This window comes from Lissotriton helveticus, chromosome 4_1, assembly GCF_964261635.1.
Source record: "Lissotriton helveticus chromosome 4_1, aLisHel1.1, whole genome shotgun sequence".
NCBI classification, from domain to species: domain Eukaryota; kingdom Metazoa; phylum Chordata; class Amphibia; order Caudata; family Salamandridae; genus Lissotriton; species Lissotriton helveticus.
This window is the reverse complement of record NC_136063.1, coordinates 12,842,300-12,863,059: the sequence shown is the minus strand read 5'-3', so window position 1 is coordinate 12,863,059 and position 20,760 is coordinate 12,842,300. Positions and strand designations below refer to the sequence as shown.

General features: G+C 43.6%; 1 protein-coding gene across 1 annotated transcript in view; it reads left to right on the top strand.

Moving 5' to 3' along the window:
- Positions 1-20,542, top strand: part of LOC144826881 (GTPase IMAP family member 3-like) — a 44,920-nt gene extending 24,378 nt beyond the window's left edge. Inside the window, exons 2-3 of the mRNA XM_078685338.1 lie at positions 18,699-18,760; positions 19,701-20,542. Coding sequence (XP_078541464.1) covers positions 18,699-18,760; positions 19,701-20,542 — 904 coding nt within the window. The remainder of the gene's footprint in view (positions 1-18,698; positions 18,761-19,700) is intronic.
- Positions 20,543-20,760: the final 218 nt, after the last annotated feature.

Sequence of the window (20,760 nt, the reverse complement as noted above, 5' to 3'; positions counted from 1 at the left end):
TGTAGTATGGTGGGTTTTGGAACACCGTAATTCACTGAGATCCTAAGTCTTTATGCACAGTTCTGTCTATGAGCAGAATTCCTGGAACAAAAAGGCTTGATAAAGGCCTGCACTTTGAATATGAATATAAAATAGAAGAATAGTTGATAATCACAGTTAAGAATGCAGCAATTAGATGTGTGCATGTGTGGATGATGTGTAGATTGAGTGGACGATGAAAAACTTGACAAATTAGAGAGGTTGTAGAGATGCAAACTTTCCATTTCTTTGTAAAGGAAGTGGGTGTTTAGTTTTCCAGTGCATATATATATATTCACTGAAAAAACCATAGGTTTCAGGCACGTTATAGTTAGGAATTAGCATTTAAAAAACCTTTGAAATTCACTGAAAAAGTCATAGGTTTCATACATGTTATAGTTAGCCGGACATTTCTCTCATACAAAACCATTGAAATTTCCCCGTTATAGTTAGTTCAGCTAACTATAACTCGCTCACCCGCAATGCACTGCTGATGACGTCACATATTACATCACTCATGACATCACTGATGACATCTCAAATAACATCACTGATGACATCACTGATGACATGATCCTTGTGAAAGAGTAGCAGACCTCCGTCTCACCCTAATATTACCTTTGATACACACATTCAAAAATAGGAACTAATATTTTCAAAAAGTTGAGATATCAATACCAGTTAGAACGACTTATTTAGTAATTCCAGCATCTACATAGACATTCACTCATTCAGCAGTTGTTGTATATAGTCACTCATACATGTGCTCACTCATCATATGTACTCATACACGTATACATCCTGTTACACACCTACACTTATACATAGAGTTATTCACACACATACTCACACATGGAAATAAACTATCAAATATCCATTTTTTTGCATATACAGGTCTCCAAACACCACTACACTTATTGCTACAGAAACATACACATACTTACTCTCTTAAACAATCAGGTATAGAAACACATACTTATTTATACAGGAACTCTTCCAATCTGTCACTGTCATATATAATCATTTATATAAATCAATACTGACATATACTAGATTAAAACATATGCAATTACTCATTAAGATACTATTGAGACAATCATTCACTCACTAACACACACATACACACATTCATCCACCCGTACAGTCCTGCACACATGCTGCCTTCAAAACACATACAGTGAGTCAGTCATTCATGCATCTGTACCCTAAGTAATACCCGACACAAAACGATACAGACACTCATTCTGATACTCAAAAAACCAACTAATAACCCATATAGACACTCATGTAGCTACTCACCAACCCATGCAGCCACTTATACACAAAGTGAGACACTGATACAGATATTTACATATTTAAACATTACTCGCTAATACATGTATTCACGAAGATATACTTAATAAGTCAGTTATACAATGAAATTTACAAAAACATCCATTTAGAGACTTATTTACCTATTTATTCTTCCATCGACCTTTAGATATACATATATAAAAATAATTATTTTTCAGAAAGACACACATTCAGTGGATGATGTCATCAGTGATGTCATCAGTGATGTCACTGACCATGTGATGAGTGATGTAATATGTGACCTCATCAGCAGTGCATTGCGGGCGCGCGAGTTATCGTTAGCTCAACTAACTATAACGGGGGAATTTCAATGGTTTTGTATGAGAGAAATGTCCAGCTAACTATAACATGGGTGAAACCTATGTTTTTTTCAGTGGATATATATATATATGTATGTATTAAGCTCACAATTCCTTCGGCAACAAAAGAATCGACCGCACTCCACTGGTGGAAAGTAAAGAAACAGGTTTATTTATGCCGTTACAATTACAGCAGGACGCGTTTCGGCTCCTCGCCTTTTTCTTACTGTTTGCGGTACACATTCAGATACACACATTTTTAAATAAAGTTTTTCAATTCCATGATGTCATTTTAAATGATTCATTGAAATGAACGATGCATTAACAATAGTCAAGTCTTGTGGCGGCCATCTTAGAGTGTGTTTTAACGTAATCGCAAATAAAGGAACATAAAACATAATTAAGCCATAAACCGGCTTTGACTACATAGTTTCCAATTGTTAACAAAACAGGCTATATACATATATATTTTTACAGTTCATTGTGAGTCCAAATTTTTATGCTAATTGTATGAAAGAATATTGATTACATTCACTTCATATGAAATCATAAATTCATTATCCACAAATTCATCCTGTGAAATCAAGCCTTGGATAGGCATAGACACTCATAAAAACATATTGAACTCTAATCATAATTGTAAATTGATTGTTTGGAGGAAACTAACGTAATGAATCAAAAATTGAATTGATTGGATCTATAAGTGAAAATGATAACAGAGTGAGATAGAGAGGAGAAAATAAAAGAAAAGAAAATGACTAGTCTAGATGTATTGATAATTCTTCCTCCATGTTCAGGCCTGCTGGTATCTTGGTTTGCAGGTCAATAATGAACCTAGACTCTAATTGTAATTCTCTATCTCCCCCACGATCTTTAATGGGAATATTGTCAAGACAGAAGAAACGGAGGAGGTTACGGGCACTCCGATGTTCTTGGCCAAAATGCCTGTCTACAGGATAATTGGGGTCATTGTGTTCAATGGCTCTTGCTTGTTCTAATATCCTTCTTTGACAGGGTGTATGGTACTGCCTATATAGTGCAGCTTGCACAAGCATTCCAGGCAGTATACACAATAAGGAGTGGTGCAGGTCAAGAATTTGTTAATCTTTCTGTTCGAAGTGCTACTGGGGATTTCATAATGAGTGACTTTGGGACTGTTTTTACATGCTTTGCAGCTGTGACATGGGAAAAATCCTGTGAGCTTTCCTAATCTGGGGGTTCTTGGGACAGGGTCAAAATGACTATGCACAAATAAGTCTCTCAACGAACGATTTCGTCTGTAAGTTATCTGTGGAAACTCAGAGATTTTGGTTTCTATAATGACATCTGATTTCAGGATATGCCAATTTCGTGAGAGAACTTTTTGGACACTTTTAGAGTCCTCAGAGAAAGTTGTAATGAAACAGATAGTGCTTATAGTAACCGTTTCTTGATTCTTTCTTTCTTTTAAGAGACATATCCAAGATATTTTCTTGACTTTCTCAAAGGCTTTTGCTAAGATCTGTTCTGAGTAACCCCTTATTTTGAATCTTTCCATGGATTCAAATGCTGCTGTCTCAAAATCCTTTTCCAAGGTGCAGTTTCTTTTTAAGCGCAGCAATTCCCCATAGGGGATGCTGTTCTTAAGAGGTTTAGGATGACAGCTGGTTGCCGCCAAAATGGAGTTGCCAGCTGTGGTCTTCCGGAATAAGGAAGTAAAAATCTTACCTTCCCTGATTGTAACTTTCAAATCCAGAAAGTCAACTTCAGTGTCACTTATTTGACCACTGAAGTGTAAATTCAAATTATTGTCATTAAAATGCCTTATGTATGTTTCTGCCAGTGCCCTAGAACCCTTCCAGAAAATGAAGAGATCATCGATGTATCGATGCCAATCGATGATTAATTGGACCCATTGTTGATTGTCATCGGCCCAGGCCACCTGCTTCTTCCACCAGCCCACGAACAAGTTTGCATAGCTGGGGGCGAAGCATGTTCCCATCGCCAACCCTCTGATCTGTCTGAAATATTGTTTCTCAAATAAAAAGATGTTATTGTTTACACAGAAGGTAACAAATTCAGTCAACATCTCATTATGTAAGGCAAATTTCAATGATCAAATTTTAAGAAAATATTGTACTTATATATATTTATTTATGTTTATTAGTACATGATACAGGGTAGGCCAATTTGTACTATTTGTAGCCAACAACCAACTAACAATTAGGCAATTGCTAAACGCAATCAGAAATATATATGTAGAACTATATATGTACATAAATGTATGGAACCTGAAAACAGAAGGTGATAGGCAAGAAAAGTCAGAAGACAAGAATTAGTAATTTGCGGAACACCTCACCCACTGTCTGTTCATCACTTTCCACTTAGCCAGAGGGGAGCCCATTTCTCTGGCCGAACCAGGAGACGGTGTGACACTATACGTCCCACCGCCACAGCTGTACGTCTGCCCTGTTCTGGACGTCCGCCGAATAGAACCCAGACACCTCATTCAGTACCAGTGGAAACATAAGACGAAGCTCCTAGTGAGCCTCGCCCCCTATTCCCATCAGAGTCCTTACCACTCCGCACCAAGGCCATAGCTTCAGCTGGCCAGGTGTCTGTTATGGCTTCAGAGAAGAGTGAGCAAATTCCTCCAACAAGAACCAGTTTCTACCAGTCTACAAAGTGAGAAAAACAAGTGAAAAGTAAAACATGCCTTCTCACCTAGTAAGGCTTCAGAAGATGGCGACAGCTTAGAAAATGGAGTCGCTCAAGCATAGGCATCTATTTACGCAAAAAAGCAAAATTTATATGTAAGATGGCATAATATCATGCCAAAGGCAATAGTAAGCACTGCTTTTAAGCAAGGTAAAGTCGGAAACAGAAAGGGGCATAATCAAGCCCTACTTTGTAGCTTATTCTTACTAGGCAGGTCTACACATAACTATATATTATGTTATAATTTGCTAAATAGGACTGCGATGGTGATGGGCGACTGGATGCTATGGCATGTCCAACGGTTTACTGTACATTTCCATTGAAATGAATGGGCACTCCATGACGAGCTGACCTTGTCATTAGCACGGAAGTGGTTAAGCTATTTATTCACAAAAATAGCACATTCTTAACAGTTGCCTGTTGGTGATCTTTTCAATGACTTTCGCCAGGAACGGAGGCAGGGAGTTCTTGATGTCCTTTGTGTCCGCTGTGGGTTGTTTGAGTAGGGCATTGATATCGGCGTGCTTCCAGCTTTCCGGGAAGGTGGCAGTTTCGAAGGAGCAGTTGATGATCTTCCGCAGTTGGGGTGCGATGATGCGGTTTGCTTTGTTGAAAATGTGTTGAGGGAAGGGGTTGGATGGTGAGCGGGAGTGGATGGTGTTCATGGTCTTGATGGTGTCGTCATCGTTGACGTGGATCCAAGAGAGCAGGTGGTTGGTAAGGCTGTGGGGTGGGGAGTCTGCGGTGTCAGCAACTGTAGTGTGGGTCTGGGCTTTGAAGCTGTTGTCGATGTCTGCAATCTTGCAGTGAAAGAAGGTGGCTAAGGAGTCACATAGGTATTGCGACGGCGGGATGTCGTTGGAGTTGGGTTGCGGGAGTTCCATCACCATGTTGCAGAGCTCTTTGCTGTTGTGTGCGTTGTTGTCGATGCGTTCCTTAAAGGAGGTCCTTTTGGTGGATCAGATGAGTTGGTAGTGCTTGCGGCTGGCGTTCTTTAGCGCTTTGTGGTTGTCCAGTGTCTGTTTGTGGCCCCACTTTTTTCTCGAGTCTTCGGTGAGTCTTCTTGGATTCCTGGAGGTCGGTGGTATACCAGCTGGCCGTTCTGTTGGTACGTCTGTTTGAGGATTTTTTAATCGAGCGAGGGTGTTGGCGCAGTCATCGATCCATTGCCTGAGGTTGAGGTGGCGGTGGTGTCTGTTGGTAGGTCTCGGGCAAGGGTGGTGATGCCCTGGTCTTTGGTGACCTTGTTCCAGCTGTGGTGGGGGATCCGGGCGGTGGTACGAGGTAGGTTTCTTGAATGTGAAGTGGATGCAGCTATGGTCGGTCCAGTGGAGTTTGGTGGTGTGGCTGAAGGAGACGTGGCTGATGGCGGAGAGGATGGGGTCGAGCGTGTGTCCAGTGCTGTGGATGGGGTCGTGACTAGTTGTTTGAGTCCGAGGATGGTGAGGTTTTCGAGCAGAGTGATGCAGTTGCTGTTGTCAGCGTTCTAAATGTAGAAATTCAGGTCTCCGAGGAGGATGTAGTCTGTGGAAGCAAGAGCATGCATGCTGACAATGTCGGAGATAGCGTCAATGAACTGTGTCCTGGGGCTCTCTAGATGAGTGATCCTCTGAGGGTGGTGTTGGGATCCGTGTGGATCTCGAAGTGCAGGTGTTCTGCAATGTTGGAGGTTTCTGTTGTGCAGGTCGAAACTCTGAGGGTGCTTCTGTAGACAATGGAAATTCCTCCCCTTGGTCTATTGGTGCGATCCCTTCTTGTGATCTTTTAACCATCAGGGATGGCTATGTTGATGTCGGGTGGCAAGAAGGTGTTCATCCCGGTCTCTCTTAGACAGGCGACATCCGGGGAGGCAGCGTTGAGTAGGTCCCAGAGTTCGATGGCGTGCTCGTGGACAGAGCGGGTTTTGAGAAGTATGCATTTGAGGTGGTTGCGGTCTGCTATGTATAACCAAATAGTCATAATATTTGTAACACATATTGCGTGAGTGTCTGTCTTACTGTGTGCATCTGTGTGCAAGTAGGTGTCTGAGTGGCTCTATGGTTATATGAGTGTTTTATGAGTGACTGAGTGGCGGTGTGATTAGGTGTGTGAGTGGCTGTATTGGTGAGTCACTATGTGTGGCTGTGTGACATGAGTAAGTGGGTGTCAGTGGTGCATGTGTGAGTATATAATTATGTGAATGGCTGAATAGGTGAGTGATGGGGTGTGTGAGTGGCAGTATGGGTAAGTGAGCAGGAGCATTAGTGGTGGATGGATGAGTGTGTGGGTGTCTGTGACTGTATAGGTGAGTTAGTCCATTTGTCAGTATCTGTATGAGTAAATGAGTGGGTGTGTAACTGTTTGGGTGAGTGAGTGGGTATGTGAGTAGTTATATGACTGACTCAGAGTGAGAGTGGCTTTAATGGGGCATGAGTGAGTGTAATGTGGTAAATAAATAAATAATACCCTATTTTTGAATGTATAAATGAATAACAGATAGCTCAATACATAAGAGTCAAGATTCGAGGTAGTAGGAGTTTCGCAGGTTTATTACAGCATAAAGGACAGGAACAGGACAACCTGCATAGGAATAGGATGGCAGGGCCCAGCAGCTGCCGGGGCTGGATCTGGGATGAGCGCGCTAGCATTTAATAACAATACACAAGCATATATAGTAAAACAGTTGCATTACAGTACATATGATAGGCGGAGCAGTGGGTGGAGCAAAAGGCGTGACGCGTAGCAGTCGCGAAAGATAAGGGTGAAAGTGGGTGTAACAGGGCGTATACATAGACATGTGATGCAAACGTAACAGAATATGTCATGAATGGGGCGGAAACATGGAGGGGGCTACCTAAGGAGCCGGGACCTCTAACCTGGTGGTGCGCGCAAGCTGGCAATGACGTATCACTAGGAGAAGCTGGGGGCTATGAACTCTGTGCTAGGAGCAGAGACTGAAGTCTGGAGAGTCAGGGCGACATGTACCTAAGCAGTATCTAGTATCTGATGTTTAGAGAACATGTTGATATAAACTAGAAGTCAGGAGGGGAAAGGCTAACTTGATTCTAAGACTGGACCATGCATTATTCTACATGTAGTGCGTGATGAAGAATATTAAATGACCATTAAATACAGTATTTCTCTTACATGGAGCCGGAAAGGCTAGACAATGACGGAAACTATTGATGCAGTTCAGTAGCTTAGGAATGCAGAGAAGGAGGACTGAACTGATAACTGGAATCATAACATTTTCTTGGCAGACTCAGAGGCAGAGCCAGGCTGAACCGGGCACTGCGAGGCAGGAAGTAAGTGAAGGGTCGAGGATACAGGTGGGGGCTGTATCGCTCCTCAGCGAGGCTTCAGGAGACAGGAGCTGAATCTGGTGTCCAGGCCCTTTTGAGGCCTAGAAACGGGGACTTTACAATGAAATAACGTGCACACTGAGAGACGTGGCAACGTAGCTTTACATAGGCCTGATATTCGTAGTATTCACGAGGACTGGAAACTGACATACTAGAGGTGGACACAACTATAATTGCGTCTTGAATCGAACATAGGGAATACATATGCATATTTAATCATGCACACATAACATATGATGGATGACACGTAGGGACACAGAACATGGCAGAATTTACTTTTCCACATTCCCTCCTTGTCACTACGTTTCCATCAGGAAACATCAATATTCATGATACCATCTATCATTTCATACAGTATCATTTGCTCGTCTCGAATTATCCTGGAACGGGATTTAGAACGGGGTTTGGGATTAGGAATACAAGAGGTAGCACAAATGCCGCAAATCGCAGGGCCACATTGTATACAGAGGCAGCAGCTGAATATGATCGCTACTGCAATACCTAGGAAGGACAATATTTTCCATCCCCAGGCGGAAATTATATTCCAGAACCAACCGGACCATGTCCAGGTGCCTGGATCTTGGTGTATCAGATGGGCAATTTTATGGAGTCTGGTTATAGCTGAATAAACAGACGGCGCGTTATTTGGAATGAAAATGCAGCAACTAGATCCGATGACTCTACAGGCCCCGCCCCTATCGGCCAGTATGACGTCAAGGACGAGACGATTCTGTAAAACGACAAATCTCATAGCAGATTGCTCTTCGGTTAAGTTACCTAGAGCAGAGGCAGTCTCATTTACTACAGCTTCGAGGGTTCTTGTTAACCTACGGATCAGTTTACTATTCTGGATAGGTCCTATAAAGAAAAAGAAACCTCTGTTGAAATCTGTATACTGTTCTAGAGCAGTTTCAGTATAATCGACAATTGGGGACTCCCTTCTATGTCTAATGTGTACTAGATGTGTGTTTCTGTGATAATCAGGTGGGGCTAGGAAAACAGGTGGCAGTAGGAAGGCAATGTAGCAGGTTCCCTCCCAATCGAGGGGCAGACGAACATATGCAGTTTGACCACAAATAAAATAAGAATGACGTGAAGCTTTGAAAATAGATTTCCCACTGTCACTATACTTGACAATAATAGTACAATCACTATGTCCTACATGTACAGAACCATAATTTCGGACACATAATTCGCCTTTGACTGGTAATACAGAAATAGCAGGTAAGTCTGGAGTAGTATCAGACTGAACATTCAGGACCATGAAATTCGAAGAATAGTTACCTAAATTATACACTTCATTTTCTAGATCTAAACCTGTTCTGTGGGGGAGACCTTGCTTGTCTGGGAAACATGTACTGTTAAGAAAAGACATATCTGTTGAGGATGACGTTAACGTGGACCATGCTCCACACGAACCATTATGTGAGAATGGATAAGGAAAAAGTGGCAGAACTCCCTTCGGTGTCTGGAAAGGGGGGAGTCGACCACACACCCAACAATTAGTGGCATTGCTGGTCTGGTGTGAGTAATGTAACATGCGGATAAAGGAATTATTTCGCATAGCGAGGCGGTAAGAGAGTTCATGGGGAGGTAGGTCACTAAACATGTGCTCTATAGTAGCATTAGAAGACATATTTACATGAGGAACTGGAAGATACAGGTAAAATGCATAACTGGTGCAGGAAATCATAATGCTGAGAAACAATATGAAACATAGAAAAACGATACATCGGATTGAGTTTTGACTGACTCTCTCACTATGGGGGTCTATTTTATACATGTCAGAAACAGTCTAACCGTTTCACCTAGGGGAGGACTTAGACAATCAAACTGACTGACTTATTTTACTAGACCGGAGTTTTAACTTATACTCCTGTTGCGGAGTTTTCTCTAACAGGGGGGGTGTAGTAACATTGTCTTTTGCGGGACAGTCCTTAAAAATGGTGCTTTGGCAATCCTTCAAATCCTGGGAAATGTTCTTTAAGACGGGTTTCAGTCCATAAAACTTTTTTATATGAGAAAGGTGCACCCAGCCTTTGCGACCTTCCAACTTCACGGCTGTACGGGTGGTGAGGAGGACCTGTCGGGGCTCTTTCCAGCGAGGCTCCAGCGGACTTGATCTGTCAAAATTCCTCACCAACACCATGGATCCTGGAACGATTTCATGCGGTGCCACCTCGGTATTGTCTGGAAATGCGGCGGCAACCTGTGAACGACATGAGTTGAGGGCAGACATCAAGGAAGCTAGGTAATCTGTCAGCATATTACTTGAAACATCGGTAATACTTCGGGGTCTAGGAGTACCCCACATATTTGGGGGGCGGCCGAATACGACCTCATACGGGGACAGACCTGATCTGGAATGTGCGACCATGCGCATATAAAATAAAGCAACTGGTAGAGCTACCAGCCAGTCCACACCTTTTTCTTTGCATACTTTGGCGATACGGATTTTCAGAGTCTGATTATGTCTCTCTACGAGACCGGCTGCTTCAGGATGGCGTACACAATGAAACTTCCACTGGTACCCTAACAAAAGGGAAACATGCTTCATCAACTCGGATGAGAATGGCTGGCCGTTGTCAGAATATACGACTCTAGGGAGTCCATAACGGGGGAAGAACTCACGAACCAACTGCTTGGCAGTGGTCGCGGCGGTGTAATCTGGAACTGGATATGCTTCTGTCCACCTGGACAAAGCGCATACAACTACAAGGACATACTTGAAACCTCGACATCGCTCCATCTGAATATAATCCATCTGGAGGACTTCAAAAGGGTGGTCAGGGGGCTGGAATCCACCTTGTTCCACCGGGACACTTTTACCGGGATTAAACTGACAACATATCATACAGGTACGGACTTTCTGCTTGGCTGCAGCTCGTAAATGCTTGTTGAACCAAATATTCTGGATACTGTCTAACATAGCTTTTTCTCCTAAATGTGCTGGACTATGTGCGGTATTAATAATGACTTGAACCATAGAGTCGGGGAGAAACCATGTTGCTCTACCCTTCGTTAACCATCCTTGATCTGTCTGGACCCCTCCTTGTTCGGACCATTTCTTAATTTCTTCGGGAGTAGCATGTAACTGTATGTCTATGACATCTTGAGTAGGGTCCTTAACTGTCATACATGTAGTCGGATCTGGAGTATGTGTCTGATTAACTGGAATGTCTGGAGTCTGTGCTGTAAGCTTGGCTGTGCGATCTGCTAGATCATTACCTTGGGAAATGGTGTCAGTAACTTTCGTATGTGCTTTGCACTTCATGATAGCGATAGATGTCGGTAAGTGTATGGCATCTAACAGAGCTTGAATAAGGAGACCATGCTGAATCTTTGTTCCATGAGAAGTCATGAAACCTCTCTCCTGCCAGAGCACTCCGAAGTCGTGTACGACTCCAAATGCGTAACGTGAATCCGTGTAGACATTAACTTTCAAGTTCTTGGCGTGTATGCAGGCTTGTGTCAGAGCAACTAGCTCTGCTGCTTGAGCGGACAGGGTGTCAATACGGTGTGTCTCAATAACTTCAGTGTCAGTAGTCACTGCATACGCGGCGACTAGTTCTCCTGTACTAGTTCTCATGCATGAACCATCCACATAAAGTGTCAGGTCGGGGTCTAGTAATGGAATATCTGTCAGATCTTGTCTTGGCTTTGTCGTAATGTTAACTACTTCCACGCAATCATGTGTGGCTGGATTTGAAGTAACTGATGGTAACAGTGTAGCAGGATTCAGGATGTTGCAGCGTCTGATTTCTATGTGTGGCTGGAATAATGTCAATTCATAACCTGTTAAACGTGCAATTGTCAAGTGCTGAGTTTGTGTTCGGTTCAAAAGAACTTCCACAGAGTGTGGAACCTGTACTGTCAAGGTATGTCCTAAGACTATGGAATCACTTTGTCTGATAGCTAGTGCTGCGGCTGCAACTGACTTGAGGCACGCAGGCAGAGCCTGGGCTACAGGATCTAATGTGCTCGAAAAATAAGCACAGGGCTTGTATTGTCCTGCTTGATCTTGTGTGAGAACAGATAATGCTGTACCTTCGCGTTCAGTAACGAAAAGTGTAAAAGGCTTACTGTAGTTCGGTGTCGCTAGAACTGGAGCTTGGCATAAAGCTTTCTTTAACTCATTGAAACTAAGTGTATGTTCAGATGTCCAAGGGAGAACAGTCGATACGGCTGCCTCCTGTGTCGTTAACTGTATCAGTGGCTTGGCTAGAAATGCATACTGAGGAATCCATTGTCTGCAATAAGAAGTAAGGCCAATAAAAGCACGTACCTCCTTCTGGGTCTTGGGCTGAGGAAGACTCGCTATTAACTGGATACGGTCTGGTGTCAACTGCCTACCCCTCTTGGACAGTAAGTGTCCTAAGTATACCACTTGCTGGACACAGAATTGAAGCTTAGAAGGGGACACCTTGTGCCCCATCTCGGCTAGGAAATACAAGACTGTAAGGGATGCTTGCTCGCAAGCACGTTCAGAACGGGCTGTGATCAGGAGATCATCGACATACTGGAGCAGGGCAGTGTCAGTTGGCATGTGAATGTTGTCTAGTTGTCTCTTAAGTGCTTGACTGTAAATACTAGGACTTTCTGTGAAACCTTGAGGAGCTCGTGTGAACATATAGCTCCTTCCATTTAAACAAAATCCGAAAAGGAACTGGCTGTCTGGATGAATGGGAACACTAAAAAACGCGTTCTTGAGGTCGATTACAGTAAAGAACGTGGCTTCGGAATCAATGGCTGTTAATAGGGAAGAGATGTCTGGGACAACTGGGTACTGAGGAATAATACACTTATTAAGCTCTCGTAGGTCAATCACTAATCGATATACTGGGGGTGCATTTGGATCAGTACGTTTCATGACTGGAATGATCGGAGAATTACATACATTGGAGTCAGTTTCTACAACCACTCCTTGAGCAATAAGCTCGTCAATAATTTTGGATAAGGCTGCTACAGCCTCAGGTGGCAATCTGTACTGTCTGATTCGTGGTAACACTACACCTGGCTTGAGAGTCACACGATAGGGTGTGATTTGCATATAACCTACATCAGTTGGACCTTGCGCCCATAAGTGCTGTGGAACATTAGACAGTCTTGAATCAAAATCTCGTAATACATAGTGACCCTTAAAGTCACGTAGGAACAATCGTATTCCCTCTGGGGAACAGCATATAACTGCACCTAACTCTTTCAGTGTCTTAATGCCTAATAGATTTTCTGGACATGACTTAGTAAGTAACAGATCAGTAGTGCGGGACAATGGACCTACTTCTAGAGAAACTGGCTTTGAGATCTCATTTACGATAGGCTTTCCTGAAAATCCAAGGGAAACATTTCTTGAGCCTGAGAGCGGAGCCCCTGGAACTTCGGCGTGACTAATTGTGGTCCTACTTGCCCCTGTATCAATCAAAAACTTTCTGTCTTTCCCTAATACTTGACTATGAACATAGGGACCTTCTTGATCTACAGGTATCTCGATGAGAGGCAAGCCTACCTCCCTCTCTAGGCTGTTTCATGAATACTGTTGGTACTCTGGATACTCAGACTGTGCATACTGGTACATCTGCTGTGTGACATGCTGTGTTGCAGCGATAGGCTGCGGTGCTGTAACTGTCTGTGGTGCATTCTGTAACTGAGGAGTCTGTGAAACTTGTTCTTGTCTAGGCGGACGTGGTCTTTCTTTAGTCTTACCAGTAGCTATGTTGTGTTTCAGAACTGCACACTCGTTTATAAAATGACCTGGCTGTTTACAATAATTGCAATTCCCTTTAACGGGAGCTGCAGGATGACTGGCTTGATTCGGACCCCTCTTCTGACTGTCTTGAGGAACAGATTGTGCAACTAGTACTTTCATTTTTGTGTCTTTCATACGTTTTCTTTCATGTTCTTGCTCTTCTCTGATTCTATTCTGGTGGTATTGGAGCATCTGCAACATCTGGGACGGGGTATTAGCTTGCCAGGTACTTTCGACTTTCAGAACTCGATTTTTAATTGGTGAACTTGAATTCTCGACTAATTTAGTAACAAAAAGGTGAGGGTATGACTCACTACTTGTCTTGAGGCCACTGTTGATGCTAAAACATTTCTCGAATCTAGAATAAAAATCACTAATATCTTCGTCTTGTTTCTGTTTACAGGCTGAGATTGCATCCCAGTCTTCTTTTCTAGTTGTCAATAATCTAGGTAAAACTTGAATCAATAATTCAGGTAATTCTTTACATTTATCTCCGAGACCGGTACCTGGTACTCGTATCTTATCTTCAGCTTCTAGGACTGCCCAATCGATCTTTTTCTCTCCCACCTCCCATTCTTTTTCCTTGAGCTTTTCATACACCCCTGCGGGCAACAGAACCTTTAACATTTTAATTATATCTGGATACGTGTATTCTCCCATACGGAGCATGTCTTTTAATTCTCTATGGAACCCTGCTGGATCTTTATCATGACAGGGAATTAATTTCTTCATCTCCAGAAGTTCCATCTTTGTGATCGGAGTGTATACAAACACTCGCTGCATTTCGCCACCCGTTCCTCTAACTGGGTGGACTTCTCGTAACGGATTCTGTCTGTCTATGTAAAATGGTTTACTTTCTGGGGGTGAGACATGAACAAAATGCGGGTTCAGAAACGTTCTATATTTGTGGCGCTGTTCTAGAATGACACTAATTAAATCGGTACCTAGACCTCTCCATCTATACTGGAGTAACTCGTTCAGGATATCATGTAACGGACCTGGATCAGAATGTTGACCCTCATACAGAGTAATGAGGTGCTGAATCATATACATACCCACCAGTCGTTGCTCGGCTGGGGGCATTTTCAGAAACATTTGTGCCACTATTTCGTCTGGAAAAGTGGTAGAATCAGTAATCCATCGGACTGCTGATCGGGCTAGTTCTTGTTCATGCATAGTACTTAACTCACTGTAACCGATTCGTGATTTCAGAATGTGATCGGTAGCTTGAAATACTTGTTCTAGAGAACCTTGGTCTGGTACTGGATGATGGAACGTAGACTTGGGTTCTAGACGTAAATGGCGATCTGGAAATCTAGGTTTTCCTACATACGCTATTCTGGCGGAATTCTCGTCGTCTAACTCTTCAGTATCAGAGTTACTTTCTTTCTCGTTTACTTGTGCTGCTTTACGTTGTTCGTGTAACTTTATTATTTCTTTACGGATTTTCTTGTACATACTCTCCATAGCACCGATAGTCTTGTGCTTACCCTCGGCTATACTATTACTCCACTTCATCAGGGCTTTCATTTCGGCCTGATTTTTGGACGGGTAATCTTGTTCTCTTATTAGACAATTAATCAGAAACTTTAATATCATGAGCTGGGTCTCAGCTTTCCTTTGGGACATGACATCACTAATACTTTCTGGATCTTCCCCTGTACGGATGAAACGATATATTCTGTCTAGATCTTCCTTCATATCTGGTAGGGTGACTAGATACTCGGCCACATTTCTTACGGGTAATGAATATAAAACCATATCATCTTCGCCTGGGACTGGGTCATAGCAGCATTCGGCAAGGGATTTTCTTATTTCTGCAACAGACAGTCTGGGCGTACGTTGTGACGCTTGCATATGTAATTCGGCTGCCGTTAAATGTTTATGTGGCGGCGGGGTTCGAGGAGGACCTCCTCCTGCGGCCCCTAGACTAGAATCATCAACTGATGCTTTTCATCCTGGCAGGGTGGGAAATTGGAATGCGGGCTGGACTTGTATGGCGGGCTGGACCGGGGGGACCGTAGCAGGTGCTGCAAAGGGTGCCCCGGTGTCTGGAGGAACGGGAAGTGCCTGATTTACAGGGACTGGTGGAGCGGGAACAGGATTTGCATATTCTGGGACTGTGTCGTCCAAATAGGACGAGATGAAAATATCAGCTGCGGTTGGTTTGTGACGTAACTTGATCGGAACTAGTGGTGGCGGAAAATTACTGGATGCCTCCGGGGTCGCTTTTGGCAAGCCCTCGGCAAGAAGAGGATACATACCCTTAATGAGGGCATTCCTCTGTCTGTCTGACTGTTCGGCTTTGACTTGTTCACCTATCTCGATTAGTTCTTTTTCTTGTGCTCGTTCTAAGGATTCTCTACTTAATTCTGACTTTCTGATTTCTTTTTCGGTTCTTTTATGAGCTTCTTTACGCCATAGCTCTATGGCATCTTTCTGTGATTGTCTGGCTTTCTTTTTCCATAATGCCTCTTCTACTCGCATGATGCACTCGGCATCCCATGTACCCGATACGGGCCATCTATACTTTTCTTCTAACTGTTTTGTATACTCTACCCATAAATCTAGATATAGTATGGCACTTATGCCATGCTTCTGATACATAAAATGACCTGGACTGTCCCTAGGCGGGACTGGAACTGCTTCCTCTAACAAACCCTTTCTAGTTTTTAACTGACGTAATTTTGAAAACAAGGGCATGACTGGACTGTAATCTAGACACAATACAATACACAATGAACACGATACTTATTCCCCATTCATACCACGACATTAAAATACATGAAAAACATTTAGAAATAACAGTTCGAACAGAATACTACCTGGAATACGGAACACAGAATATATGACTTTATATGAATTTTCTCGAGAACAGAACTGACTGGAACAGAAACTAGATGCACTGCTGAAACAGTACGAAACTTACCGGTCTCATAAAGAGACACGTCAGGACCCGCATCCACCGAAGTGGACACTTCGTTTGTGTGTCTGGGTACCACCAACCCACGGACCAGAGTCAATTAGATTGACCCTGTCTAGATACTACCCCAGTAATGGTACTCACCGGGCATCAAGAACGGAAGGCCTCGGACTGGACTGGACTGCTTCGACGACGGACAACGAACTTCGGACTTAAGTTACGGGTGGACCTCCGGATACCTCGGACCTTGGACTCTTGGCTTGGGCTCTGGTCGGGACTCGCCGCATTCCTCCACCGCCTCGTCTGGATGCTGGACCGCCTCCTCCGTCTCCTCCGTGGGCCTGAGGGATACTTGAAGCAGAAATATCTGCACGTGCACGGTATGGTTCCGTCACGGCTGCAGAGGGTCAGGGGGCCGGCGTGGCTTCACCGGCGCGTGGGGAAAGGGCAAGTCCCTATTCGGGCGCCATTATGTGGTAAATAAATAAATAATACCCTATTTTTGAATGTATAAATGAATAACAGATAGCTCAATACATAAGAGTCAAGATTCGAGGTAGTAGGAGTTTCGCAGGTTTATTACAGCATAAAGGACAGGAACAGGACAACCTGCATAGGAATAGGATGGCAGGGCCCAGCAGCTGCCGGGGCTGGATCTGGGATGAGCGCGCTAGCATTTAATAACAATACACAAGCATATATAGTAAAACAGTTGCATTACAGTACATATGATAGGCGGAGCAGTGGGTGGAGCAAAAGGCGTGACGCGTAGCAGTCGCGAAAGATAAGGGTGAAAGTGGGTGTAACAGGGCGTATACATAGACATGTGATGCAAACGTAACAGAATATGTCATGAATGGGGCGGAAACATGGAGGGGGCTACCTAAGGAGCCGGGACCTCTAACCTGGTGGTGCGCGCAAGCTGGCAATGACGTATCACTAGGAGAAGCTGGGGGCTATGAACTCTGTGCTAGGAGCAGAGACTGAAGTCTGGAGAGTCAGGGCGACATGTACCTAAGCAGTATCTAGTATCTGATGTTTAGAGAACATGTTGATATAAACTAGAAGTCAGGAGGGGAAAGGCTAACTTGATTCTAAGACTGACCATGCATTATTCTACATGTAGTGCGTGATGAAGAATATTAAATGACCATTAAATACAGTATTTCTCTTACATGGAGCCGGAAAGGCTAGACAATGACGGAAACTATTGATGCAGTTCAGTAGCTTAGGAATGCAGAGAAGGAGGACTGAACTGATAACTGGAATCATAACATTTTCTTGGCAGACTCAGAGGCAGAGCCAGGCTGAACCGGGCACTGCGAGGCAGGAAGTAAGTGAAGGGTCGAGGATACAGGTGGGGGCTGTATCGCTCCTCAGCGAGGCTTCAGGAGACAGGAGCTGAATCTGGTGTCCAGGCCCTTTTGAGGCCTAGAAACGGGGACTTTACAATGAAATAACGTGCACACTGAGAGACGTGGCAACGTAGCTTTACATAGGCCTGATATTCGTAGTATTCACGAGGACTGGAAACTGACATACTAGAGGTGGACACAACTATAATTGCGTCTTGAATCGAACATAGGGAATACATATGCATATTTAATCATGCACACATAACATATGATGGATGACACGTAGGGACACAGAACATGGCAGAATTTACTTTTCCACAGTATTAGTGTCTGTCGTCTGTATGGCTGGATGTGTGAGTGGCTGTCTTGGTGAGTGACTGGATGCATGAATGGCTGTATGGATGAGTTATTGGTTTTGTGAGTGGCTTTAAAAGTGAGTGGCACAATGAATCAGCGAGTGGGTGTGTGATTACCTGTATGAGTCTGTGAATGGGTTTGTGAGTGGTTGTGTGGAACGGGATATATGTGAGGTTGTATCGGGGAATGTGTGTGTGAGTGGTTTTGTGTATAACATAATCAGTGATGTTGGTGATGTCATTTGAGATGACATCAGTGATATCACAAGTGATGTAATATGTGGGGTCATAAGAAATGCATTGTGGGGACGTAAGTTATAGTTAGCTCGGGTAACTTTAACTGTTGACTTTCACTGGCTTTGTACCAGCTTTGTGATCCTAGCTATAATGTCCCTGTGACCTTTGTTTTTTTAGTGAATTTTAAGTTTTGTTCCATTTTATTCCCTAAATATAAAGTCCTTGTAACCTATGTTTTTTCAGTGATTTTCTAATGTTTTTAAAATTCGATTTTACAACAATGCCGCCTCTGTAACCTATGTTTTTCAGTGATTTTCTAACTTTTTAAATTATATTTCCTATCTATAATGTCCCTGTAACCTTTGTTTTTCAGTGAATTTCTAATGTTTCTTAAATTCTACTTCTTGCCTGTAAGCTTTGAAAATAAGTGTGTGAGTGAGTGCAAGAGGGCCTCAGTGGGTGTGTGACTGAGTGGGTGAGCGTCTCAATGGGTGTGTGACTGGGTGTGTGTGTGTCTGAGTGGGTCTGGGACTACCTGCATGAATGTATCACTGGATTAATCAGTGGGTTCAAATAAACATAGCCACCTACTACATTCAATTAGTATAAGGCACACAGACAATATCATTAAAACACTCTTTGAATGTGTATGTTGCACATAAATGATATGTTAAGGGTAACGCTCTAACCTACGCTGCTCCAAGCATTAATTGGGAATTCAATTGAGGGTTATGTAGTGTCTTGCTAGTTTTATGATAGAACACTTGTGGTTCTAAACAGACTACATAGAAGTATGACATAGTGATTAGAATGGAATGCAATGAATGCTTGGTTTAGAACGCTGAGTACCTAGTTGCATGCAGAAAAATAAAGGCGTGTAATATTCAGCTCCGTGTGTGGTGTAGTCATTGGTGGGTACCCTGGTTGAGGAGGTCGGTGCAGTCTGTTCATTTCTTACATATTGCACCTCACTCCATTATGTGTAATATACGGAATGTAACCGGAATTACTCATATCGATGCACTCCATGCTTCATTACAAACAAGTTAGGAATAGTGGAATAGAATGACTGCTCCTGAAGCTTCCAATTGTGCTACCATGTGCTGATGATGAGCTGAGCTCGTCATGTAACGCGGTCATTTGAAAAATGCCGCACACAGCGGGAAAAACGGCCGCACGCATGTGGTTAAATTGTTTGCACTATTGAATTTAGACATGATTAATTCTGTAGGCAATTCTGTACCACAACAATCTATTATATTACTGTTCGTCATTTTTGTTTAAATATAAAATGCATTATTATCTATGTGATGCTGGCGCCTAATGTAAACCTGTTAAATAAAAAATATAAAGTTCAGTCTTTTTTGCATTGCAGATCATGAGAGCAATGAACCTGAAGTCCCTGAGCTGAGACTCGTCCTTGTTGGGCACACAGGGGCTGGTAAAAGCGCCACCGGGAACTCCATCCTCGGTGCCGGTGACGAGGAGTCCGATCCTTGTCCAGAGAAGCGGTTCAGATCCAGGGTGAGTCCGCAGTCAGTGACCCTGGAGTGTGAGAGGATGGACGGTGTCCGGGACGGGCGGCGCCTGGTGGTCGTGGACACCCCGGGGTTCTTTAACACACGTGCTTCGGAGGAGGACGTGCGGAGGGATGTCAGCCGGTGCCTGGAGCTCTGTGCCCCGGGGCCCCACGCCATAGTCCTGGTGCTTCAGACCGGGCGCTTCAGCCAGGAGGAGCGGGAGGCCGTGGACACAATCCGGAGGGTGTTTGGAAAGGGAGCGGAGGAGCACATGGTGGTCGTCTTCACCCCAAAGGATGACCTGGGAGATAGGTCAATAGAAGAATTTGTAGAGGAATCTGAGTCACAACTAAAGGAGCTAATTGCAAAATGTGGAGGTCGTTTCTGCGCCGTCAACAACAGGGCGACCGGGGAAGAAAACACAGGGCAGATGCCGCAGCTGATTCACTTGATAGAAAAGATGAAAGAGCAGAATGAAATGCTAGGGTGCAATGGGGGATATTTTATTCCTAATAAAGATGGCAGTCCTACACCCTTAATAAACAAGGGCATGGTAGTAGGAGCAATGATGGGCTTGGGGTGTGGAGTGGCAGCTGCAGGACTCGCAGGGCTGTCAATTCTGTACACATCAGCCTTAGTGGCTATACCTTTTGGCTTCATAGGAGGGGTGAGATACCACTTGTTAAAAGAGTTTTGATTCAGGTGTTTAGGAATAAAGATTGCTGAAGCAACTACTTGTTTTATGTAGTTTATGTCTCAGTTAATGTAGGGCAGACAACATAAATCTCTACAGCCTCTCAGCACACTGGTGCCATCTCATATGCACCACCTGTGTATATGGTTGATGTGGCTAGTTACATTTTAGTTCAGTGCCCTTGTTTTACATCACATTGCTAGGAAGAAGCCATACTATGA